Source organism: Salvelinus alpinus, chromosome 8 (genome assembly GCF_045679555.1).
Source record: "Salvelinus alpinus chromosome 8, SLU_Salpinus.1, whole genome shotgun sequence".
Taxonomy (NCBI): domain Eukaryota; kingdom Metazoa; phylum Chordata; class Actinopteri; order Salmoniformes; family Salmonidae; genus Salvelinus; species Salvelinus alpinus.
Genome location: NC_092093.1, coordinates 41637072 through 41664194, shown reverse-complemented (window position 1 = coordinate 41664194; position 27123 = coordinate 41637072). Strand labels below are relative to the sequence as shown.

At 41.8% G+C, this 27123-nt stretch overlaps 1 protein-coding gene and 1 pseudogene across 1 annotated transcript; both read right to left on the bottom strand.

Annotated features, from left to right (window-relative positions):
- Positions 1-272: 272 nt before the first annotated feature.
- Positions 273-6864, bottom strand: LOC139583146 (enhancer of rudimentary homolog). The gene is made up of 4 exons (XM_071413933.1): positions 6723-6864; positions 3149-3236; positions 2041-2161; positions 273-1248 (listed from the first exon to the last, which is right to left on the bottom strand). The coding sequence occupies exons 1-4, from the start codon at positions 6723-6725 to the stop codon at positions 1146-1148; spliced, it is 315 nt and encodes a 104-aa protein (XP_071270034.1). The 5' UTR covers positions 6726-6864; the 3' UTR covers positions 273-1145.
- Positions 6865-8639: 1775 nt separating this feature from the next.
- LOC139582296 (papilin-like) overlaps positions 8640-27123 on the bottom strand; it is a 30803-nt pseudogene continuing 12319 nt past the window's right edge.

The window sequence follows — 27123 nt, the reverse complement described above, 5'->3', positions numbered from 1 at the left end:
CACACAGTCGTCAGAACAGCTGATGCTCTCACGCATGTTTCAGTGTTACTTGCCTTGAAGCGAGCATAGAAGTTATTTAGCTCGTCTGGTAGGCTCGTGTCACTGGAAAGCTCTCGGCTGTGCTTCCCTTTGTAGTCTAATAGTTTGCAAGCCCTGCCACAGCCGACGAGCGTCAGAGCCGGTGTAGTAGAACTTGTTCACATCTTCTCAGTAAATAAACAGATGCACTCGTACAGTAGTGTATTGATATGCTTCCAGTAAAACACTCCAAATAAAATCAGAAAAGTTTATTTCCTGTATTCAGAGAAAAAGCAATTACCAGAGAACATGAAATCAGAAATTCCAAATATCAAGTTTACAAAAACAGGATTTCACAGGTCTAAAATAAAAATGGTAGCAAGAGGTGCAAATATGGAAAATAAAGCCAACATAATTCACCCTAAATTAATAATCAGCATTTCAGGTAAATCACATTCGTCAATGTTACAAAATGACCATATTACACCCTTAACTGACACCATCAGTGGCATGTTTCAATTCAACTCTCCCCTACTTTTCATTAAAAAACAAAGCAAAGTCACACTCCTCATAACCCTCCTCCTTGAACAGAAATGGACATTTAATGAAAGAAACAATACAAAAATAGTTGTCCTGTTTTTAGTTCATGTAACCTTGTCTAGTTTCTTTTGTTCAAAAGACCCATCTTTACCAATACATTTATCCTTCAATCAATTAGCCACTCCGACAAAGAATAGACCCAAACAAATTATAGGCTTGTCTCCCCGCCCATAGATCACTGTCGCCGTTCGAATACTTTCCTCCCTTCCTTGGAGTAATCAATGATCAGATTCAGTTGAATTGGTGAAAGCAACAGGTTGATAACCTTGCTCTCATCTATCCAATCACTTCTAGATCTGTGATTATCTCAAGGGAGGGTGAATGCACGCTGTGTATTCTAAAAGGGCCACTGTCCCCCTCCCTCTTTACAACCTCTACCAAAAAGCCAAGGATGAAGTTGCCCCTATGTACTAGTCCCGAATCAGTTTGGGCTTTTCACTTCCTAGTGGTTTTCATTTCAGGGCGGAGTAAACTGATCCTAGAGCTGTGCAAAGGGGACAACCTCTTGGCTCTTTCCCTTCCTGTCTTTACTTCCCAGCTTGTTGGGCTTGACGCCGCAGCAGCACGTAGATCTTCTCCTTGATCCAGTCTTTGTTGTACGGCTGGTATGTCTGAGTGTCCGCCCGGTATCTGGATGGAGAGGAGGTGGTTCGTATTCATTAGACAACAAATGCAAGAAGAAGAAAAAAGACACTTGGGAGGAAATACCTGGGGTGTATTCACTAGGAACCAAACATAACGAAACGGGGAGGGACCTACCTTAATTTGTCCAATAGAAACTCTCGTTGTCGTTGCAAAATGCAACTGTTTGAAAGGGTTTGGACTAATGATTACACCCATTGAATTGTCCAATAAGAAACAAGTTTTCTATCACAAAACATTTTGAATACGACCCAGGAGAGACATGTCAATAACATAACTTTGTTCTCATGAGATGAAGCCTTAGGGTCAAATAGCCTACTGGACCTCATTATTACTGGGGTGAAAACAGAAGGCAATTCTTAGTCCCAATCTAAAGTTGACCCCTAGCCCCCTAAACCTTGGCCACTTTTGACAGCTCCTCAGAGCTGTGAAATGACTGGATAGAACAGGGTCGTATTCACTAGGAACGAAACGGGGAGGGATTACCTGATAAAGGCTTGTATTCATTTTACACTGCAAACCGTATTGCTACAGTGTGGACTAATGAGTACAATCCTGCAGTATAGTATTAGCTCGATTAGCACTCTAGTAAGCAAGGTGAAGTTTAAGCTACACCATTAGGGGTAGCATACTAGCTGTTCCTGTAGACTTCGTCATTACACTAACGCTAATTAGCGATGGCCCCAGAAACGACCTCAAACTTCCATCAAACTGCAGGCAGAGACATAAAAATGGTATTGCACTATCCCTTTAACAGTGAGGTTGTACAGTATTACTTACACTAAACAGCTGAGGTCCGCCAAATCGTCAATGAAGTCAAACAGCTGGCTGATGTCATAGGTGATGGAGGGACTGTTGGGGTTCATCCTCTTCAGGTGCTCCTCGTACATTTTACACACACCTTGATTAAGAGGGACACAGGGCGAGACATAGAACTACATGTGAAAAATACTTAAGTTACGGACAAAACACCTCGCCAACAAACTATTAAACGCAGCGTGTGGCGGCGCGATCGTCTGCGGGTGCCGACGAACAGTGACGTTGTAGAACGTCAACATGTAGATAAGGTATCAACTAGATTCTGCCGCAAGCCTTTTCTTGAGCGGATGGTCAGGAGGCCGGGAACATATAAAATAATTTGTAGACTGCAAATTGACTGCAAGAAGCCCAAACATATATTTGACTAAAACAATCATTTCAAACCTTGCTTACATTTGTATGCGATTACATCTCGTATGTGTGGGAATACTTTGGAACAGATTTCCAAACGCGAAAAATCACTTGGAGCTGATTTGCTCGTGTACAGTCTTATGTCAACCAAATCGAGATATTTTAAAACATTTTAACTTTAGCGCTGAAAACTTGTAGGGCCAGATCTGCAGGTTGGGGACCCTGATGTAGATGTTCTGGTCAGAGTTGATTTGATGGCCACCTGCTGCTTTTAACCATTTGCTGGCACAGTGCGCTTTATTTTTTACATTAAGGTCGTGTTCAAAAGGGTACACTGTAGCAAAACAGCGACGTCAGCTAGCTAAGCTCATGTGCAGAAACATCATCTGATCTAACGGTTGTGTCGCGCATGTGCAGGTCGTCAAACCAAAGGCATTCCTTTGCTATAACGTCGTTTTTGATGAAAGGGTCAGTTTGTCATTTTCACGAGGTTGTAGTAATGACATGCTCAGCTACGTTAGAAATTGGCTCAAATCTAGGTTGTGCCTTTAGATTGAAAAAAATTAACAAATAAGGACAAATTGAACTTCTACCATCCACTTCCCAAACCACGGTCTGGTCTGTGGGGTCTGCTTCTCAAGGCATTCCCCGGAAGTATTAGCCAGTTGGAATTCTTGGTTTAAAAACGGTTGCACTCTGTCTGTAGATTGACTCTCACCCTCCATGCATTCGTTGACTGACTCGTAGTCGGCATATGTTCTCCCCTCTGGTCTCTTTGTTGGCTGGACAAGCAGAATTGTGTGTGACTGCAAAACAGAGAAACAAGAAGAGTTATCACAGACTACGACTGGTCGATCGTTTGGTTGTCGGTCGACAGATTGTTTAGTCGAGCAGTAACACATTTGACATTTGTATTTATTATGGATCCACACTAGCACTCTTCCTGCGGTCCGGCAAAATTAAGGCAGTTATACAATTGTAAAAACATAATACATTTGTTACAGAATTCACAACACACTTTGTGTATGCCCTCAGGCCCACACTCCACTACCACACATCTACAATGCAAAATCCATGTGTACGTGTGTGTATAGTGCGTATGTTATGTGTTAGTATGCATGTGTCTGTGCCTATGTTTGTTGCTTCACAGTCCCCGCTGTTCCATAAGGTGTATTTTTACCTGCTTTAAAAATCTGATTCTACTGCTTGCATCAGTTACTTGATATGGTAGAGAGTTCCATGTAGTCATGGCTCTATGTAGTACTGTGCGCCTCCCATAGTCTGTTCTGGACTTGGACTGTGAAGAGACCTCTGGTGGCATGTCTTGTGGGGTATGGGTGTCCGAGCTGTGTGCTAGTATTTTAAACAGACAGCTCGGTACCTTCAGCTTGTCAACACCTCTTACAAAAACAAGTAATGAAGAAGTCAATCTCTCTTCCACTTTGAGCCATGAGAGGTTGAAATGCATATCATTAATGTTAGCTCTCCGTGTACTTTTAAGGGCCAGCCGTGCGCACCCTGTTCTGAGCCAACTGCAATTTTCCCAAGTCCCTTTTTGTGGCACCCGACCACACGACTGAACAGTAGTCCAGGTGCGACAAAACCAGGGCCTGTTGGACCTGCCTTGAGTGTTAAGGCAGAGCAGCTCAAAGTGTTTGTCATTTCAGTCGCTGTAGTAGCTGACGTGTATAGTGTTGAGTCATCCGCATACATAGACACTCTGGCTTTACTCAGTCAGCGGCATGTCATTAGTAAAAATTTACAGTAGCTCTGGCTGACCGCAGCGACCGTGCAAATAGCAGGCCCGGAATGAAGCATGACTAGTAGTGATTTAATGACGCTTTGAACATACTGCGGCCTCTAGGTCACACAGAGACAAGCCGTTTTCGAGGGGCCTAAACAGCTACCCTGGAAAATTTCTTCTACCCGGATTATGTTTGAGAGGCTTCCATTAAAGAACACCCTCTGTTCTGTTAGACAGGTAACTCTTCATCCACATGAAGGCGGTGTAAAGCCATAACACATTCGATTTTCCAGCAGCAGACTGTGATCGATAATGTCAAAAGCTGGACTGAAGACATGATTGGTTGACGGTAGGTGGGGGTGGTACATCCTGTATAAACAAACTCACTTCCTTGACAACAGCGCTGCACTGCGAAGTGCAATAATTGTGAATGCCCTGACTTTAGCTGAGGCCATATCGCCGTAAATGCTGCATGGTCAATGCAGACGTCGGATTGACCATGTGCCCAGATGCACTTCTCTCTCCAGAATGCGCTCTCCCGCAGAATTGTGCACATTCATTGTTTCATAAATTAATTGTGTGAATTGTTTGCGTTTGATTGTTAGTGTATATAAATTCCCCATTACATATCACCAGTAGGACATTTACTGTTAATTCCTATCATTTATAATCTACAATGTTTTACTTTGGTTACGGTCATTTCTTTTAATGCATTTATTATTATTATTCCAATCTTGCTGTTCTCATTGTCTGAGTGGACACATTGTTTGCAGAGTGCACAACCTATGTGACATGGCAGGTAGCCTAGTGGTTAGAGCGTTGGGCCAGTAACCGAAAGGATGCTAGTTCGAATCCCCGAGCTGACAAGGTAAGAATCTGTCGATTTGACCCTGAACAAGGCAGTTAACCCACTGAACAACAGTAGAACCTGTCGGGACAATCAGAGCCTTACAAGCGTGCCGCTGAAAGGCCAACCCACATCCTTCCTAAGGCGGCCTGGTTCAGACAGAGAGACGGCAAACAAAGGCACTCACACGTAAATACATTCACGACTTCTTATTCCAAACGGGTAGCTGTTCGTGTGCATAGTATATTAACACTGTGGGAAAAGTTCTAAAATGTATCCACGATAAGTGTCCCTCTTTCTCTCCCCCCACTATTCATTTTCTGCGTAACAAGCAGAGTTATGAAAAGAGTTCGCTAGGGACCCTTTTCTCATGTATTAAGGGTGTATGTTTATTCTGTGCTATTTAATTAGCTAGTAAATAAATAAGCCAATTTGTCTCGAACCGAATCATGAGTAAGGCTGGGGTGTTTGCAAATCCAAGAAGGTTACGCCTGTTAAGAATGATATGAGGTAATGATTAATAAGATGACTGTTCATCAATGTAATAGATATACCTTCTAGAGTTTAATTCGGGAGGTGGTAACTATTTAAATAACCTATTTCGTGGGTCCCCAAATCCTAATGAGTTAATTGTTACATGATTCATTTTTTAAATTATATATATATTTTTTTTTAAATCGGGTAACAATTAAACATTTATTTAGAGATAGCAGTCATCAGATTAATTAAAGTATAGTCACAACAATAGTTATCTAAGTAAGTTATTGAATTAATAAGGTGATGGGGCATCATATTGTGTAAGCTTTCTGCCATGTTTGAGAAGTGAAAGCCCTTTGGATGAGTTCTTTTGATCTCCTTGTTTTTAATTCTCCTCTGTTCTCAGCCCACCTGCTCCTCCCCCATCTTCTCCTTTATTAGCCTGATTAATCAGGCTGTTATACACAATTAATTGGTATATACAGCCTGAAACTAATGACTACAAAATCATGTATATGTTCCTTGTTCGTTTAATAAAATAACATCTTTACACACTACCGGTTGTCTGTGGTGTTGGTCCTTAAGATGGTTGAAATTTGAGACAATAACAGGAATGTATTTTTGACCTGACTTTTAGCATGCTGGTCCTGAAGTTGACATTTCTATCACCAGGCACACGCTCAAAACAATATAAATACCTGCTGACTTCAGTTAGTATGTGTGCACAGTGTTTGCTCATGACCGAAGGCACGTACACAAAACTTTTGTATCAAATTTTGACCATCTGAAGGACCAACACCACAGCAGGTAAAGTTCAAATGTTATTTTATTAAACATTCTTGCTCGAAAGGAACATTTAAGATTTTGCAGTCATTAGTTTCCTGCTGTATATGCCAATTAATTGTGTATTACAGCCTGATTAAGTCAGACTAGGACTGTATCAACCGTGAAAAAAAAAGAGTGGCTTTTCCCTTTAACATGACCGACCTACCTACCTAATAATACACAGGCTAACATTAGTAGCTATATTTAGCTCATACCATTTAGACAAATTAGCAACTATAGTAGTTGCTAGTAAAGTCGCCAGCTCATGCCAGAGCCCTTTGGCTCGGGCTAGTGCTAGCCACAGTAAGCTATCTTGCTATCTTACAGTAAGCCAAATGATTGAATAAAAGTTTATCTTGCAATATATGAAGAAAAACTCCCATAAAAAATCACTCTTACCATGTTTGTTCTGGTCTCCAAACTAGACTTGCAGATTCAGTGTTTAATTTGCTGTTATATTGCTTTGCTATCCCCGTGCAATGCAGCTGTTAAGGAAAGAAAGGAAGTAGAGGTAGATTCTCTTCCGGTAGAAAAGGTCAATGTTTTTTATTTTTTTTATTTCACCTTTATTTAACCAGGTAGGCTAGTTGAGAACAAGTTCTCATTTGCAACTGCGACCTGGCCAAGATAAAGCATAGCAGTGTGAACAGACAACACAGAGTTACACATGGAGTAAACAATAAACAAGTCAATAACATGGTAGAAAAAAAAAAGAGAATCTATATACAATGTGTGCAAAAGGCATGAGGTAGGCAATAAATCGAATAATTACAATTTAGCAGATTAACACTGGAGTGATAAATCATCAGATGATCATGTGCAAGAAGAGATACTGGTGTGCAAAAGAGCAGAAAAGTAAATAAATAAAAGCAGTATGGGGGGTGAGGTAGGTAAATTGGGTGGGTAGTTTACAGATGGACTATGTACAGCTGCAGCGATCGGTTAGCTGCTCGGATAGCAGATTTTTAAAGTTGTTGAGGGAGATAAAAGTCTCCAACTTCAGAGATTTTTGCAATTCCTTCCAGTCGCAGGCAGCAGAGAACTGGAAGGAAAGGCGTCCAAATGAGGTTTTGGCTTTAGGGATGATCAGTGAGATACACCTGCTGGAGCGCGTGTTGCGGGTGGGTGTAGCCATCGTGACCAGTGAACTGAGATAAGGCGGCACTTTACCTAGCATAGCCTTGTAGATGACCTGGAGCCAGTGGGTCTGACGACGAACATGTAGCGAGGGCCAGCCGACTAGGGCATACAGGTCGCAGTGGTGGGTCGTATAAGGTGCTTTAGTAACAAAACGAATGGCACTGTGATAAACTGCATCCAGTTTGCTGAGTAGAGTATTGGAAGCTATTTTGTAGATGACATCGCCGAAGTCGAGGATCGGTAGGATAGTCAGTTTTACTAGGGTAAGTTTGGCGGCGTGAGTGAAGGAGGCTTTGTTGCGGAATAGAAAGCCGATTCTTGATTTGATTTTGGATTGGAGATGTCTACTTCAAAGTAAAAGCACCAATTTGTAAAAAGTGTTTTGTACCTTTTATTTAACATTAATAAACTGGGGTCAGTCTCAATGTGAAAGGGCAGTGGTGTAAAAATACTTTAAAGCACTTCTTAAGTCGTTTTTTTGGGTATCTATCTATTTTATCTTTTTGACAACTTTTACTTCACTAGATTCCTAAAGACAATAATGTACTTTTTACTCTATACATTTTCCCTGACAACCAAAAGTACTCCTTACATTTTGAATGGTTAGCAGGACAGGACAATGGTCCAATTGACACACTTATGGTTGTTCCACTGGATATCATAAGGTGAATGCACCAATTTGTAAGTCGCTCTGGATAAGAGCGTCTGCTAAATGACTTAAATGTAAATGTAAATAATATCCCTGGTCATCCCTACTGCCCATGATCTGGCGGACTCACTAAACACATGCTTTGTTTGTAAATTTTGTCTGAGTGATAAGAGTGTGCCCCTGGCTATCTGTAAATAAATAAAAACAAGAATAGCGTCATCTGGTTTTCTTAAAAAGGAATTTAAAATTATACTTTTAATTTTGATACTTTATTATGTTTTAGTAATAACATTTACTTTTGATATATTAAGTATATTTAAAACCAAATACGTTGTATTTTTCTCAAGTAGTATTTTACTGGGTGACTTACTTTAGTCATTTTCTATTAAGGTATCTTTACTTTTACTCAAGTATGAAAATTGGGTACTTTATTCAACCCTGTAAAAAGGAAATAAAAAGTGTATGATACAAGAAGAAGGACACCATGATTCAACAGATTTGTTCAGTTTATTGATATCAACAATGACAGAAAGAACAGAGAAATGGTGCAGGTCAGATTTTGGAAGACATTCATTCACAGATTAAATAGGTAAATCATATTACTTCATATTTTTCCTTTCCCTTGTAAGGATACGGTGTGTGTCACTGAAACACATTCTTCTTGTGTCTCTTAAGACCGGACACGGTATGCCCTTGTCCTCACCCTCACGGTCCGTGCGTGTGGGGATGCCACTCTCGGTGTCACGACGGCACCGCCACACTTACTTTGGCAATGGTCCCTGGAGACAAAGTTGTTGGCATTGCCCTGGCATCCGCCGAACCAGAACTGGGTGCAACTGCCAGTGGCTGAGTTGTAGTAGAAGCGGGAAGTCCAAATGGCACAGGGTCCAGCGTCATGTGACAGGGAACACATATGGCCAGACTGAGCAGGAGCGGAGTGGTCCTAGAAAGTGAAAGAGAGAGAGCTGTGAACGAGCTGAGAGACAAGGCAAGAAGGGCATTCTATGCCATTAAAAGGAACATCAAATTTGACATACCAATTAGGATTTGGCTAAAATACTAGAATCAGTTATAGAACCCATCGCCCTTTATGGTTGTGAGGTCTGGGGTCCGCTACCCAACCAATAATTCACCGAATGGGACAAACACCAAATTGAGACTGCATGCAGAATTCTGTTCATAAACACAAATAGACCTCACAGAGCCACAGGACAGCAACACAATTAGACCCAACCAAATCATGAGAAAACAAAAAGATAATTACTTGACACATTGGAAAGAATTTACCAAAAACAGTGCAAACTAGAATGCTCTTTGGCCCTAAACAGAGAGTACACACTGGCAGAATACCTGAAATCTTTGATTATGTACATACTCAGTGAGCATAGCCTTGCTATTGAGAAAGGCCGCCGAAGGCAGACCTGGCTCTCAAGAGAAGACAGGCTATGTGCACACTGCCCACAAAATGAGGTGGAAACTGAGCTACACTTCCTAACCTCCTGCCAATTGTATGACCATATTAGAGACACATATTTCCCCTCAGATTACACAAACCCACAAAGAATTTGAAAACATATCCAATTTTGATAAACTTTCATATCTACTGGGTGAAATACCACAGTTGGCAGTCACAGCAGCAAGATATGTGACCTGTTGCCACAAGAAAAGAGCAACCAGTGAAGAACAAACATTGTAAATACTACCTATACTAATAAACAATACTACCTATGTTTATTTATTTTCCCTTTCGTACCTTAACTATTTGCACATCATTACAACACTGTATATATAAATAATAGTTTGACATTTGAAATGTCTTTATTCTTTTGGAACTTTTGGAAGTGTAATGTTTACTGTTAATTGTTTTGTTTATTATCCATTTCACTTGCTTTGGCAATGTAAACATACGTTTCCCATGCCAATAAAGCCCTTAAATTGAATTGGAAAAAGACTGGTTGAGAGAGATGGAGAGCCATATTTCTGTGTATTCATTTTCCCTTTTGTACTTAACTATTTGCACATCTTTACAACACTGTATATAGACATAATATGACATTTGAAATGTCTTTACACTCACAGAAGTTCTAACATAATGTTTACTGTTAATTTTGTATTGTTGATTTCACTTTTGTTTATTATCTACTTTGAGAGAGAGAGATTTTCCAATCTAAAGGGATGGATAGACTGCTTTTGATTGTGAAAGACAAAGAGTGGTCTTGACATAATGGGTAGTGGGCAGCTCTTACCGCAAGTGGGTGAATATCAGGACATCCTGCCCTTCTATGACCCTGAGCAGGTGTCACCCCATCCAGACAGCAGCCGTACCTGACAACCAGAGACAAACACAGGTAAGATATAGGGTAGACAACAAACCGATAGCTGTTAAGGAAAGGCACAAAGGTAGGTGAGACAGAAACATGGACTCAAGACAGCATCCATGAATGTCAATGTCACTAGTTGGACTGTCAAAGTAACATCAAGTTGTGTCATAATCAGCCTCTGCATGCCATGTCTGTTTTACACAAGGTTATCTCTATCTTAAAGTTATGTAAAGTTGCACCCAACTGAACAGATGCCACCTAGGTCTTACCGGGTGCGTACGCAGTCATCTGCAGGACATTCCTCTCCTCTATGCCCACCGGAGGACGTGTGGCCATCAGGGCAGCAGCCGTAGTATGACTGGGAGCAGTGAGGACCAACCACAGCGGTGGAATGGGGGTCGTACACTGTGTTAGTGGCTAGAGAGAGCAGACACAGACATATGGCTACATCTTTAGATAATCTATACAAATAGCCTATATACTTAATGTACCTATAGTCTCAACGTCAACAGTGAAGCGACTCCAGGATGCTGGCTTTTGCCTAAGCAGAGTTGCAAAGAAAAAGCCATATCTCAGACTGGCCAATAAAAATAAAAGATTAAGATGGGCAAAAGAACACACTGGACAGGGGAACTCTGCCTAGAAGGCCAGCATCCCGGAGACTCTTATTCACTGATGTTGAGACTGGTGTTTTGCAGGTACTATTTAATGAAGCTGCCAGTTGAGGACTTGTGAGGCGTCTGTTTCTCAAACTAGACACTCTAATGTACTTGTTCTCTTGCTCAGTTGTGCACTGGGGCCTCCCACTCCTCTTTCTATTCTGGTTAGCGCCAGTTTGCGCTTTTCTTTGAAAGGAGTAGAACACAGCATTGTACCAGATCTTCAGTTTCTTGGCGATTTCTCACATTGAATAGCCTTAATTTCTCAAAACAAGAAAAGACTGACGAGTTTCAGGAGAAAGTCTTTGTTTCTGGCCATTTTGAGCCTGTAATCGAACCCACAAATGCTAATGCTCCAGATACTCAACTAGTCTAAAGAAGGCCAGTTGTATTGCTTCTTTAATCAGAACAGTTTTCAGCTGTGCTAACATAATTGCAAAAGGGTTTTCTATTGATCAATTAGCCTTTTAAAATTAGATAACACAACGTGCCATTGGAACACAGGAGTGATGGTTGCTGATAATTTGCCTCTGTATGCCTATGTAGATATTCCATTTAAAAAATCAGCCGTTTCCAGCTACAATAGTAATTTACAACATTAACAATGTCTACGCTGTATTTCTGATCGATTTGATGTTATTTTAATTGACCAAAAATGTGCTTTTCTTTCAAAAACAAGGACATTTCTAAGTGACCCCCAAGCTTTTGACCAGTAGTGTAGATGGATAAAAATGTAAATAATACATGTTTTGACAGTGTACATTTTTGCTATCGTATATTTAGGAATGCCATAGTTATGTTTAGCCAGAGAGTATTTTCAGATGTTGATATACCACTTTGACGAGTGGATCCTTTCTTGTAGTTAAAAAAAATTGATGGATTACAACACTGTCTAGACAGAGAATGGGACATACTATAAGAGAGGTGTGTTTTAGCGTAAGGAGAGATAGAAAAGTTCATTTTCAAATTCTTGTTTTGTTAAGCTATTTCTGTCTCTACCTTAAAGCCAGGATATGCATACAATTGGTACCATTGGAAAGAAAACCCTTTGAAGTTTGTAGAAATGTTAAAATAATGTAGGAGAATATAACACAATAGACATGGTAGGAGAAAATCCAAAGAAAAACCAACCAGAATTTTTTTTTGTTGAGAGAGACCATCCTCTTTCAATGGCAAGTGTAAGAGCATACTAAAATTAACTCCCAGGATGCAATTCCTATGACTTCCACAGGGTGTCAGTCTATGTTCAATGTTTCAGGCTTGTAACTTCCAAAACGAATAAGAAATATCGGTTTTAGTACAAGGAAACAGTCTTGGAAATTTGTGTTTGCGTGCTCCATGAAGACAGGACACACCTGCTAAAATCGGTTTCCTATTGAACATACTTCTTTCCGTTAGAAATATTATAGTTTGATTACAATTTAGGGTGTCTGAAGAGTAAATAGAAATGTATTTTGACTTGTGGAAACAAAGTTTAGGGGTAGATTTTCGGATTCCTTTCTCTGCATGTTGAACGAGTCGATTACTTAAATCGATGGCGCCAACTAAACAGACTTTTTGGGATATAAAGATGGATTTTATCCAACAAATCGACACTACATGTTATAGCTGGGACCCTTTGGATGACAAATCATAGGAATATTTTCAAAAAGTAAGTGAATATTTAATGGCTATTTGTGAATTTATGAAACCTATGCCGGCGGAAAAATATTTTGACATGAGGCGCTGTCCTCAAGCAATCGCATGGCATGTTTTCGCTGTAAAAGCTACTGTAAATCGGACAGTGCAGTTAGATTAACAAGAATTTAAGCTTCCAACTGATTTAAGAAACGTATATTTACCTAAATGTTTAATATCCATCATTTTTATGATTATTTATTTACCGGAAGTTGTCCCACTAGCGGGACGCCTAGCCCTAAGAAGTCTTTTAATTATCCCAAGTCAATCTACACACGTATGATTATAATTACGCACACAAATTGATACACATGCCCATGCATGCATAGAGACAAAAACATCCCTAACGCACACTCGTACCTGTAGAGTCATAAGGCACATATCCTCTCAGAGTGCTGTCATGTCCTGTTGGGTCATGGACACTTGGTACACCTAAACAGAGAGAGTCAATGATACATGAATAGAAACTCCCCCACATACACACACATATACTGAACAGAAATATAAAAGCAATGTACAACAATTTCAAAGGATTTACTGAGTTACAGTTCATAGTAGGAAATGAGTCAATTGAAATGTATTAGTTTGGCCTAATTCTATGGATTTCACATGACAGGGCAGGGGCGCAGCCATGGGTGGGCCTGGGAGGGTATAGGCCCACCCACTGGGGAGCGGGACCCAGCCAATCGGAATGAGGTTTTCGTCACAAAAGGGCTTTATTACAGACAGAAATGCTCCTCATGGATTATCTTGGCAAAGGAGAAATTCTCACTAGCAGGGATGTAAACAAATTTGTGCACAAAATTTGAGAGAAATAAGCTTTTGGAGTATATAGAACATTTCTGTGATCTTTTATTTCAGCTCAACTTCTTGTCACTACAGGGGGTGCTGTTTCAACTTCGACATTTTGCGTCTCCAAATTAAACTACCTCGTACTCAATTCTTGCTCGTACAATATGCATATTATTATTACTATTGGATAGAAAACAATCTCTAGTTTCTAAAACCGTTTGAATTATGTCTGTGGGTGAACCAGAACTTTTTCTACAGCGAAAATCATGACAGGACATGCGAAGGTCAGAAAAATAGTCTCTGTTCTCAGATCAGTTTAAAGCTCTGTGTGTGCCCTATACTTACTTACTTACTTTATTGTCCCCATGGGGAAATTTTGTTGCAGTGCCATGTACACATTTAAAGTGGCGTTAAATACAAAACAAGATTGACAATACAACTTTCAATAACAGTCACGCACCAATAAATAAAATAAAATTTAAAATTTAAAAAAGAAGAAAAGACTAGCCTGCTGGCCTTACGGGGTCAATGGGAACATTTGCCCGAGCTATTTAAGAGGGATATCACACCTGGCACAAATGATTGTCTCGTTCTATTTTTCCTGCTGAGGGGTGCCCTATACCTGCGCCCAGAGGGGAGTAATTCAAAGTCCAGGTACAGGGGGTGACTTGGGTCTAAAATGATTTTGTGAGCCTTACGGAGGGCCCTGACCTTAAAAATCTCATCCAGGCCTGTCTGTTTGACTCCAAGTACCTTGCTTGCTGTGGTAATAATCCTTCTCAGCATTTTTCTCTGACTGACAGTGGCATTGCCAAACCAACAAACAATACAAAAAGTTAAAATACTCTCAATAAAGGATTTGTAAAACAGAGTCAATATAGTACAGTCTATATTAAAAGAACCCAACTTTTTTAGAAAGTACAGTCTCTGTTGGCTCTTTTTGTAGATCTGGTCTGTACATTTACTCCACTGAAGCTTACTGTCCAAAAAGACACCCAGATATTTATATTCCTCTACAATTTCTATATTCTGGCCTCTGATAGATGTTGCAGAGGTAGGTGTTGTACGCTTCCTAAAGTCTATGCACATCTCTTTGGTCTTGTTAGTATTGAGGACCAAGTGTGATTCCTCACACCTATGGATCGAAATGAACTGCACCCGCCTTCCCCTGGATGTCAGTAACCAATGAGAAGTGGAATGGAGTCTCTACGTATTTCTCAGAGTTTATAAAAGGCAATGGAGTGACATGTACGTTATTTTGGACGCTCGCCAAGGCGCAAGAGAGGACATCAGAATGGCATGTTGAATAGCTCTTGTTATCGGCCTAAGATATATCCGTCTGTGATTTAATTCGATACAGGTGTTAGAAACATCATAACGAAGTTATTTGAAACCGATTTATATCAGTTTATGCGAGTATATTGCTATTTTCGGAATTTTCGTAGTATTGCGTTTGAGGATTTGGACATGTGTGTGCCACGTAGCTAATGTTAGCTGCTAGTTCCGAAGTTGAAGTGGACGTTTTACAACAAAGCAACAATTATTTTGGACAAAAGGACACCTTGCCCAAGATTCTGATGGAAGCTCGTCCAAAAGTAAGAGCTATTTATGATTTTATTCCGTATTTATGTGGAAAAATGTAAACGCATTTTTCGGCCATTATTGCGGCACTAGTCTGGCTGTAACGCACACTGTATGTCTAGTAACGTTAATTTTAAAAATCTAAATCAGCGGTTGCATTAATAACCAATGCATCTTTCATTAGCTGTCCAACCTGTATTTTTTTAGTCAATCTAATCGATAAATAATCGTAAACTTAGGTGCCCTTCCAAGATGGCGCCGGCCAGAATGCATGCCATGTTTTGACTGATTACATAGCATAACCACGATTTGTGATGCTAAATATGCACATTTCCGAACAAACTCTATATGCATTGTGTAATATGATGTTACAGGACTGTCATCTGAAGAATTCTGAGAAGGTTAGTGAAAAAATTAATATATTTTGGTCGTGATAACGTTTTTGCTCTTTTTGCCTTGAATCAATGCTGAGGTGATGTTAGCTCATGTGGTATGCTAATATAACGATATATTGTGTTTTCGCTGTAAAACACTTCAATCTGAAATATTGTCTGGATTCACAAGATGTTGGGCTTTCATTTGCTGTACGCTGTGTATTTTTCAGAAATGTTTTAAGATGAGTAATTAGGTAATACACGTTGCTCTCTGTAGTTATTCTAGTCGCTTTGGGTGAGTTTTGTGATAGTGGCTGCAATGGTAAACTGTGATTTATACCTGAAAAATGCAAATTTTTCTAAAAAAACATATGCTATACCATAAATATGTTATCAGACTGTCATCTTATGAAGTTGTTTCTTGGTTAGTGGCTATATATATCTTTATTTAGTCGAATTAGTGATAGCTACTGATGGAGTAAAAAACTGGTGGAGTAAAAAAAGTGGTGTCTTTTGCTAACGTGGTTAGCTAATAGATTTACATATTGTGTCTTCCCTGTAAAACATTTTAAAAATCAGAAATTATGGCTGGATTCACAAGATGTTGGTCTTTCATTTGCTGTATGCTGTGTATTTTTCAGAAATGTTTTAGGATGAGTATTCTGGTAATTGACGTCGGTCTCTGTAATTATTCCGGCTGCTTCCAACGCTATTTCAGATTGCAGCTGCAATGTAGAACTGTGATTTATACCTGAAATATGCACATTTTTCTAAAAAAACATATGCTATACCATAAATATGTTATCAGACTGTCATCTTATGAAGTTGTTTCTTGGTTATTGGCTATATATATCTTTATTTAGTCGAAATTGTGATAGCTGCCCATGCAGGAAAAAAATGGTGGAGAAAAAAAAGTTGTGTCTTTTGCTATCGTGGTTAGCTAATAGATTTACATATTGTGTCTTCCCTGTAAAACATTTTAAAAATCAGAAATGATGGCTGGATTCACAAGATCTGTATCTTTCATCTGGTGTCTTGGACTTGTGATTTAATGATATTTAGATGCTTGTATTTACTTGTGATGCTATGCTAGGCTATGCTAGTCAGCTTTTTTACTGTGGGGGGTGCTCCCGGATCCGGGTTTGGTAGCAGTGAAAGGTTAAAAACACTTTACAAGTTGTGTTTATATTTGTGTTCAGTATGTACGTATATATAGTACCAGGCAGAAGTTTGGACACACCCACTCATTCAAAGATTTTTCTTTATTTGACTATTTTCTACATTGTAGAATAATAGTGAAGACATCAAATCTATGAAATTTTACATATGGAATCATGTAGTAACCAAAAAAGTGTTAAATAAATCAAAATAGATTTGAGATTCTTCAAAGTAGCCATCATTGCCTTGATGACATCTTTGCACACTCATTCGACTCTGGGATGCTGGCCTTGTAGGCAGAGTTGCAAAGAAAAGCCATATCTCTGTCCAGTGTCTGTTCTTTTGCCCATCTTAATTTTTTCTTTTTATTGGCCAGTCTGAGATATGGCCTTTTCTTTGCAACTCTTTCTAGAAGGCCAGCATTCCAGAGTCGCCTTTTCAATGTTGATGTTGAGACTGATGTTTTGCGGGTACAATTTAATGAAGCTGCCAGTTGAGGACTTGTGAGGCGTCTGTTTCTCAAACTAGACACTCTAATGTACTTGTCCTCTTGCTCAGTTGTGCACCGGGGCCTCCCACTCTTCTTTCTATTCTAGTTAGAGCCAGTTTGCGCTGTTCTGTGAAGGGAGCAGTACACCGCGTTGTACGAGATCTTCAGTTTCTTGGCAATTTCTCGCATGGAATAGCCTTCATTTCTCAGAACAAGAATAGACTGACAAGTTTTAGAAGAAAGGTCTTTGTTTCTGGCCATTTTGAGCCTGTAATCGAACCCACAAATGCTGATGCTCCAGATACTCAACTTGTCTAAAGAAGGCCAGGTTTATTGCTTCTTTAATAAGCACAACAGTTTTCAGCAGTGCTAACATAATTGCAAAATGGTTTTCTAATGATCATTTAGCCTTTTAAAATGATCAACTTGGATTAGCTAACACAACGTGCCACTGGAACACAGGAGTGATGGTTGCTGATAATGGGCGTCTCTACGCCTATGTAGATATTCTATTAAAAAATCAAGTGTTTCCAGCTACAATAGTCATTTATAACATTAACAATGTCTACACAGTATTTCTGGTCAATTTGATGTTATTTTAATGGACAATTTTATGATTTTTTTGCTTTACTTTTAAAAACAAAGACATTTGTAAGTGACCCCAAACTTTTTGAATGGTAGTGTATACACACACACACACTGGAATTGGACTCACTTTGGGCTTCATGGCAGGCCTGGGTGTTACAGTGCTCCACGGTAGCAGGTTTAGGGTGGGGGGCGCACCTGTCTTCCCCATATGGGTTCTGGTCTATGTCCATACACATTACCCTCCTCTCCCGCACCCCTCCACCACAATTCCTAGAGCACTATAGGGAGGAAGAGAGAGAGAGCAGAGAAAGAGAGGACAGAGAGAGCATGATAGATATATTTACACAGAAGTAGGAAGGATAAGAGAAAATGGTAGGACGTCGCCGGTCTACTAACCACTGGTCCTGGCAACCCATCATTATGCACATCTGGCAACAATCATTACGCACACCTGCGCCCCATCATGAGGCACACCTGGACTTCATCACTTCCCTGATTACTTCCCCTTCATCTAGCACTCCGTTGTGTCACCCATTAGGTAGTATTGTTTCTTGTTTAGACGCTACTCCTGTTTTTGTATTCACTCCATGGTCTTCCCTATTAAACTCACCGACTGCACCTGACTCCCTGCGTCTCCGTTACAGAATACTACCTAACAGAATGGAAGAAGCAGCCAACCGAGACCTCTCCCAGATGGTCGGCGAACAGGGGGACCTACACCGCCAACACCACGAGCAGCTGGGTCAACTGGAGACGGCAATGGATGAGGTTCTCTGCGTTCTTCAATGTATAGATCTTCCTCAAAGGATGTCCCCCCCAACGAGTGGAGGATCTTCTACAATGAGTCGACGGCTGTCTGGGGGAGAGGAGAGGAGGAGCTGGTTTCCTATGGGAGGTTCATGGCTCTGTTCAGAGGAGACTTCGATCATCCACCGGAGGGCAGAGACGGGGGTGAGCTCCTACTCCAACTATGGCAGGAGGACCAGACTGATGCTGAGTACGCCCTTACCTTCCGTACAGTGGCAGCATTCAGCAGATGGAATGAGCCTGCACTCCGCTACTTATTCAGATGCGGATTGTGCGATGAGGTCCAGACGGAGCTGGCATGCCGAGTTGATACCCTCTCATTGGATGCACTCATCACGATGGCCATCCATCTGCATAAACTCCTTAGAGAGTGGTGGCACTCTCATCGCCTCTCTCCCTCCTTCGTTGACCGATCTGAGTAAGAGTCTGAACCCATGGAGGTAGGGGCCACACGCCTCCCCGTGGCTGAGTTACGCCGTTGGAGACAGCGCGGGCTCTGTCCCTATTGTGGTCAAGCGAGGCACCAGATTCAACGGTGTCCACTACGTCCCAACCCGGGAGCCACTAGAGCAGAGGGACGGTCCCGTGATCACCCGTCTCCTGGGGTAGGTGTGAGTATTCCATCATCATCACTCTCCACCAAACCCTTTATAGTACCGATTTCACTAGCTGGCTGTCCCTCGTGTCGTTCCTACAGCTCTAGTGGACTCCAGTGCCGCTGGGAATTTTATTGACCAGGCCCTTGCCTCTACCCTGAAAATAACATCATACCCGCTCTCCTTTCCGGTTCAAGCGCTGTATAACTGGGATCTGGGACACCCATCACAGGACCACTCACCATCACCCTTTGGACCCCGGTACCAAGAAAACCTTCCCTTCCTCATCATCCAGGCACCCGTACACAAAGTCATCCTCGGCATCTTGTGGCTCCAGCGCCACGACCCCACCATCTCCTGGTTGAGAATGGCGATCACGGTCTGGGCCGTGACCCTGGTGATTGCTCTTCAGGCCGACATCCCGGAGGTTTACCAGGCTCTCCGGGAGGTTTTTCCCAAGACCCATGCCACCTGTCTCCCTCCTCATCACCCCTGGGACTGTGCCATCGACATGCTAACAGACTATGCGCAGCCGCATCTACCCCTGTCAGTGGTTGAAACCAAGGCTATGGAGGAAAACAACATCCAGGAGGCTCTCCAACAGGGTTTCATCTGCCCATCCACCTCCCCTGCGTCAGCAGGTTTCTTCTTCATGGCCAATAAGGAGGGGGGTATTCGTCCATGTATTGACTACAGAGGTCTCAATGGCATCACCACCAAGAACCGCTACCCCCTCCCGTTGGTGTCGGTCGCGATTGAACAGCTCCATACCAAGCTGGACCTGCGGAATGCCTACAATTTGATCCGCATCCACGAGGGGGATGAATGGAAGACGGCCTTCAGCATGATATCTGGGCACTATAAGTACTTAGTGATGCCTTATGGATAAGCCAATGCTCCGTCAGTGTTCCAGGCATTAGTGAATGAGGTGTTTCGGGAAATGCTTGGCCGTTAGGTGGTTGTGTATATCAATGATATCCTGATCTACTTGGCCACCTTGGATGAGCATATCGCCCACATCCGGGTAGTCCTGAAATGCCTCCTGGAGAACCAACTGTATGTCAAAGCGGAGAAGTGTCAGCTTCCTCAAGCTGCCGTCTCCTTCTTGGGATATAGGATCAGCCCGCAGGGAGTGGTTTTGGAGGAGAGGAAGGTAGCTGCAGTCAGGTCATGGCCAGTCCCAACCACCATAAAGGGACTACAACGGTTTTTGGAATCTCCTCAAAGGTTGTCCCTGTAAGTTGGTGTGGCATTCTGCAGCCGATGAGGCCTTCCGCCTACTGAAGGGGCATTTCACCTCTGCCCCGTTTCATCACCCAGATCCTACACTTCCCTTCGTGGTGGAGGTGGACGCCTCAGAAGTGAGTGTGGGGACTGTCCTGTCACAACTTCAATGTAATCCACAAAAATTGTATCCATGTGCATACTAAAAGTGTCTCTTGCAGAAAGGAACCATGACGTCGGTGATTTGGGAGCTCCTTGCAGTTGGCATTAGAGGATTGGAAATACTGGTTGAAGGGTGCCACGGACACATTTCTCATCCTCCCCGACCATCGGAACCTGGAGTACATATGGACAGCGAGGCGGCTGAACCCGCGCCAAGCAAGATGGACCCTTTTCTTTACCAGATTCAACTTCACCCCGCTGCCCACATGAGGCTCCAATGCGCCGTCGTCCGCTGGAAGGAGCAGGTGGATCGTCACCGCAGTGAGGCGCCTGTGTTCCATCCTGGTGATCACATCTGGCTCCACCAGGAACCTCCCGCTCATCCTGCCCTGCCGGAAGCTGAGCCCTCGGTTTGTGGGGCCATTCAAAGTGCTCCGGAGGGTCAATGAGGTAACATACAGATTACAGCTTCCCACTAACAACCGGATCTCACCCTCTTTTCACGTTTCCCTCCTCAGGCCGGTGGTTCCTGGTTCCCTGGCTGATTCCGTCCCCCACGACCCACCTCCCCTGGACATCAAGGGGAGCCCCGCTTATGCTGTCAGATCCCTCCTGGACTCCTGACGTCGTGGGGGTCGGCTCCAGTACCTGGAAGACTGGGAGGGGTACAATCAAGAGGAGCGGTGATGGGTTCCGGGGGACGACATTCTAGATCCCAACATCCTCTCAGATTTCCACCTTCACCGACCGGACAAGCCCGCTCCTTGCCCTCGGGGCCGTCCCCATGGCCGGCGTTGTCCTGCGACTGGAGCCGTGTGTTTGGGGTGGGGGGGGGTGTACTGTCACGTCTACTCCTGCTTTGGTACTTGACGTCGCCGGTCTACTTACCACCGGTCCTGGCAACCCCATCATTACGCACACCTGGCAACCACAATTACGCACACCTGCACCCCATCATGAGGCACACCTGGACTTCATCACTGCCTGATTACTTCCACTTTATCTAGCACTCCGTTTTATCACCCATTAGGTAGTACAGTTTCATGTTTAGACGCTACTCCTGTTTTGTTTTCCTGTATCTCCGTTACAGAGATGCTACATAAGGGTATAGTACAGAGGAGGCTGGTGGGAGGCGCTATAGGAGGACAGGCTCAATGTAATGGCCGGAATGGAGTAAGTGGAATAGTATCAAACATATGGAAACCACGTTTGACGCTGTTCCATTGATTCCAGCCATTACAATGAGCCCGTCCTCCTATAGCTCCTCTCACCAGCCTCCTCTGGTATAGTATGAGATCGAACATCCCTCTCCAACTCAAAATGCTTTGTTGACATGACAAAATTACTTGTATGTATTTCCAAAGCAACAATGTGGAACAATTTAACAAACAACTAAATGTATCTCTCTGTTACCAGTCCGAAGTCATGGACGTGCCAGCTGATGTGGATGTGGCAGGCTGGCTTGCGGCAGGCCTGGACTGCAGGTGGGCGTGTCAGACCACTGCAGGCTTGGTCCCCAAAGCGCTCCCCTCCCGCCCCCACGCAAACCACCTCTCTGGTCTGCTGGCCGTCCCCACAGGTCACCGAACACTGGGAATGGGAAATATATAATAGGGAAACTTGGCATCAAAACAAGATCAATGGCTCAATCTTACATTTGACATTTTAATAATTTAGCAGACGCTATTATCTAGAGCAATTTACATTGGAGCAATTAGACCAATTAGTTATTTTAATGGACAGCAAAAAAATGCTTTTCTTTCAAAACAAGAACATTTCTAAGTGACTCAACTTTTGAACGGTAGTGTATATTTGAGTTTAACTAATATTTGTAGTATTGTTTGTTCTGTCTTTTCTGGTGGATTAAACTGAAATTGCAACCAACTTTCTATTGCTGTAATCTGAATGTGGCGTGAGATTGAAGCCTTTAGTGAGAGGACTAATGCTTTAATATTGAATAATTTCTGCCCTCCGAATTCATATTCATTATATAAATACATTCAATTTTGTCTGGCTTGCCATTCCAAATAAAATGTAATATTTTTCGCTAGGTGTAGGCAAGGCCATAATCAAATAGGTAAACTGGGATATGACTAAATAGTTAATCAGGGTGATTTTTCCACAAATAGACAGGAATTTTCCTTTCCTATAAAAATGTATTGTGATAATTTTCAGGATATGAATACCGAGTATGTCCGCATCACCGTCAGACCATTTTATTGGTAAACTACACAGTAATGTAAAGGTAAAAAAAAAATGTGATCCAAAATGTAATATAGTACACGTATCATGATTTGGTTGTAATCCAGAGAGGTTAGAAAAAAATATCAAGATCTTCTATGAGGCTGTGAAAGGATCCAAATTGTGGATTTAAAAGAAAACAACATGAATCCTCGGCATACAATGACACCTTTGTTTTTAAACCCTGGATTTCTAGCCGCTTGATATTATTGTTGATATTATAGCTAACATTTCGATGGCCATTATAAATAAATATACTGATCGGGGACAGCCTTGTTTTACTCCTCTTGACAGTTTAATACTTTCTGAGAAGTAGCCATTATTTACAATTTTACACCTAAGGTTACCATACATAACTTTAACCCATTGTATAAGAGATTCTCTAATATTGAAATATTCCAGGCATTTATATATACATTCCAGTAGTACTTTATCAAAAAGCCTTTTCAAAGTCAGCTATGAATACCAGGCCAGGTTCCCCTGATTTTTCATGGTGTTTTATTGTTTCCAGTATAGTTTGTTGATTGGACTAAATCGTTTTTGGTATATTTAAGTTTGTTTTCACTGTATTAAACTAAGCATACACTGCATACAACCTTGTTGATTTGAGGATGTTTCAATGTTTAAGATGAAATGGTGCTGGAATAGCGGTGGCAATGCTCCTGTTGCCTTTGTGCTGACTTGCTTAACTACATGGTTCTAAATTAGTAGTTGTTTAGTAAGCTGTCAAACATTAACTTGCTTGACCATGCTGTAGGCCATGTAACTGTTTGTTACATGCAATATTTATTTGCTTTGTTGATTTCACAGGACAGATTTTGCCCTTCCGGTTTTGTGATGAAACAAATGCATGTGTAGTTGAATTTATTCCACCACTGTGTGACTTATGTCTTTTTGTTGTCTTGGCCTTATCAAGGTGGCATATGAACGAATGGGTTATAGAGCAAAAATATGCCTTTTTTTACTGGCTTGGTGGGACAATACCATTATCGCGATCCTTGGTAGTATCGTGGCAAGGGAACAAAACACGAAGCGGATTGATCTTCTTTAGGAAAACAGCCCTAATGTTGGAAACAAACATCATTATGTTGTCATCCAGAGTCACATTTTATTTATTTTCCAATCTGTAGCATACAATATTTTGTGTGGTTCTGGTACCGGTTCCGACTGACATTTTGGCGTAATAAATTGATGTGTGGACACTGTAGATGGAAATGGCATTGAGCGATAGCCCTGATTGCAACAGCCACAGTGATATGTTTTGTTCGCCTGTGTGATGTAGGATGTGAAATCTGAAACTACGTGAGGCTGGGAAACTACTTGAGACTGTCCATCAACTCCTGACTGAACCCTATGTCACAGTCACAGACAAATCCGTACATCTTAACACAGCAGGAGAGAGTGGTTTCATCATTATAGCATATTCAGAGATCGATTTATAGCCATAAATACAAAATTATTCTTAGATAAAAAAAAAGAAAAAAAATCTTTCTGTTTGTCATTGATGGTTAAGTATAGTATAATATGAAATGAAAGGTGTGTTCCTAGCGAGTTCAGGAAGCCAAACTAGAGCTCGGTGTAGCGTTCACAGAGGTGGGGGCAGATGTTTTGATCAAGAGGGACCTCAGAGAAAATGTACATATTTTCTTAACACTAAACATGCAAATATGTATTTTACAGTTATAAGGAAGGTGAAATCTTATAGTTAGTGGATTTATAAGTTGATTATACTATATTTAGAAAGCATATAAGTCATTTCAAGCCCCTCTATTGACCAGACCTGTGTCAAATACATGAAAGTATTTGAGACTAGATGTCCTTGAATTAGTTTGGAGTATGTACTTTTGGGACTATTCCATTGGTACCGGCTAAACTAAATCCATTGCAACTCAAAGTATTTGACATACAGTATGTATTTGACCCAGGTCTGACTGGTAACCCACCACAGTTCCACAACCACCTTTTAGTCTTATAATCATACTAGTAATAATACTGGTAACAGTCTCACTATACTGACCATACTGGTCCCCCCAGGTACCCACCACACTGAAGCTGGACACGCTGTACTCGGCACATCCCTGCTGGTTGCAGGCCTGCTGGCTTTCCGGCCTGGGTAGTTGCTGGGAGACGCAGTAAGAGTCATCCACCACATGGGGTGCCATCGAGTCCTGCACCATGCACTGCACGCTGCGGTGCTGGGTGCCACTGTTGCAGGGGGCCGAGCACTCGGACCAGGCGCTGTATGTGTAGGCATACGTGAGGGGCTCGCGGTAGCGGAGGTTGGCAGCGGGAGCGGGAGTGGCAGGCGCCACATCGCGGTCCATGCCAATGATTTCTCCATTTCTCACAGCCTAGAGAAGGAAAATATAGGGGGATTACATGGTCAAACAACATCCCTGAACAGATGACACAGTTATATTCCCCCCCACAACCTCCCTCCCATGCTAGTTTTGGTTATCCTCCTTACTCTCATCCCCAGGACAGGCCTGGGACACTCCTGCCCCCCCATGGCAGCCCCAACCCTGCAACAGGAGCCACGCCAAGTCCTCCTGTACACACCCAGAATGGAGCTTTGGCAGCCACTCCACACACTAACTTTAGCTATTATTATTTTTGCTTAATCACACTAGACCTGAATCAAACGATAAAACCAGCTGCCAAACGTTTTCTCAACGCAATGTTTGTTTTTAGTCAGTATAGTAATGTTATTGATCTGTCAGTTTCCCTACCTAATTCCCTACTTTCACACTGACATAGTATAAACAGCCCTACACGCTTCACTGTCATGGTGAAAAGTCAGTAAAAAACACTATGCTCATCATGTGTTAGTAGGATCAGGTTAATGTGTAGGCTACAGTCTGGGATCTGGGAATAATGGTCATTTCAATTGTTGAACCATTGATTCTATTCTTGGATAATATAATGTATAAATGTACACCAAAGTATTTCTTTGTCATGCCTCATCTGAACAGGATCAGATGGTGACAGGGGTCACAGCAGGGTCAGAGAACCAGGGAAGACCAGTCTCTGACGGCGCAGAAGTGAACTTTTGCAGATACAACACTTTATTCTCTCTGTGCAGCAAACACTGAACAAGCAAGAAGCTTCAAAGACTGAAACTAATTGAAGGCAGTGTGACAAACTTCAAAAGTTGATTTCAAAACTGTATCAAGGGTTGATAGAGGCTTTTCTAGATAACACAAAACATGTAAAACAAAAATGTGAGGAAGACCTGAGACACTATTGAGGATGATGATGAATGGATACCGATATGTTAGAATCCCCAGTCATATTCATATCATCTCAGACATAAATTACTGCAGTTTATGACCATCCATAGAACGTACTATATGCCAATGAAACGGAATATCATCACTCAGAAATGTAATTCCTCCGCTGGAGGTGTAAAACACAAAAGGGAACATATTTGTGTATATTATGGTCTTATGAAGGCTGGCTGAATTCTGGCAAAGACTATGTTCTTTTATCTCAATATGTCTACAGGTTCTCCCTTTAACCTGTTTTTATTTGCTTAGAAATGTTAATACTGGAGACTGTTATCAGAAGAAACTCTGTAACCTAGCATTTATTACAAGATTTAGAGTGTATTTAGGCAATCCCTAGCTGCTGGGCTGCTCAGTCCTGGCCCTGGAGGTCTGCTGTAATGTTGTCACTCTGGCCTTGGCCTAATACACCCGAAACCAATAAAGAATGTTTCACTAAGATCCTAAAGCTGAGTGGGGTGTGTTGGGGCGCTGCAGGGCCGTGGACCCTTAGGGACAGGACAGGGTGGCCCAGCTATATTGTGGGAAGTAGAAATAGCTCTACAGTACTATTAGGCCATTGACATGAATTACAGTGCATTCAGAAAGTATTCAGACCACTTGTCTTTTTCCACATTTTGTTACATTACAGCCTTATTCTAAAATGTATTACATAGTTTCCCCCCCTCATCAATCTACACACAATACCACATAACGACAAAGCAAAAACAGGTTTTTAGATTTTTCTTTGCAAATTCATGAAAAATAAAAAACTTAAATGTCACATTTACATAAGTATTCAGACCCTTTACTCAGTACTTTGTTGAAGAACCTTTGGCAGCAATTACAGCCTCAAGTCTTCTTGGGTATGACACTATAAGCTTGTCAACCATGTATTTAGGGAGTTTCTCCCATTATCCTCTGCAGATCCTCTCAATCTCTGTCAGGTTGGATGGGGAGCGTCGATGTACAGCTATTTTCAGGTCTCTCTAGAGATGTTCGATTGGGTTCAAGTCCGGGCTCTGGCAGGTCCACTCAAGGACATTCGGAGACTTGTCCCAAAGCCACTCTAGCGTTG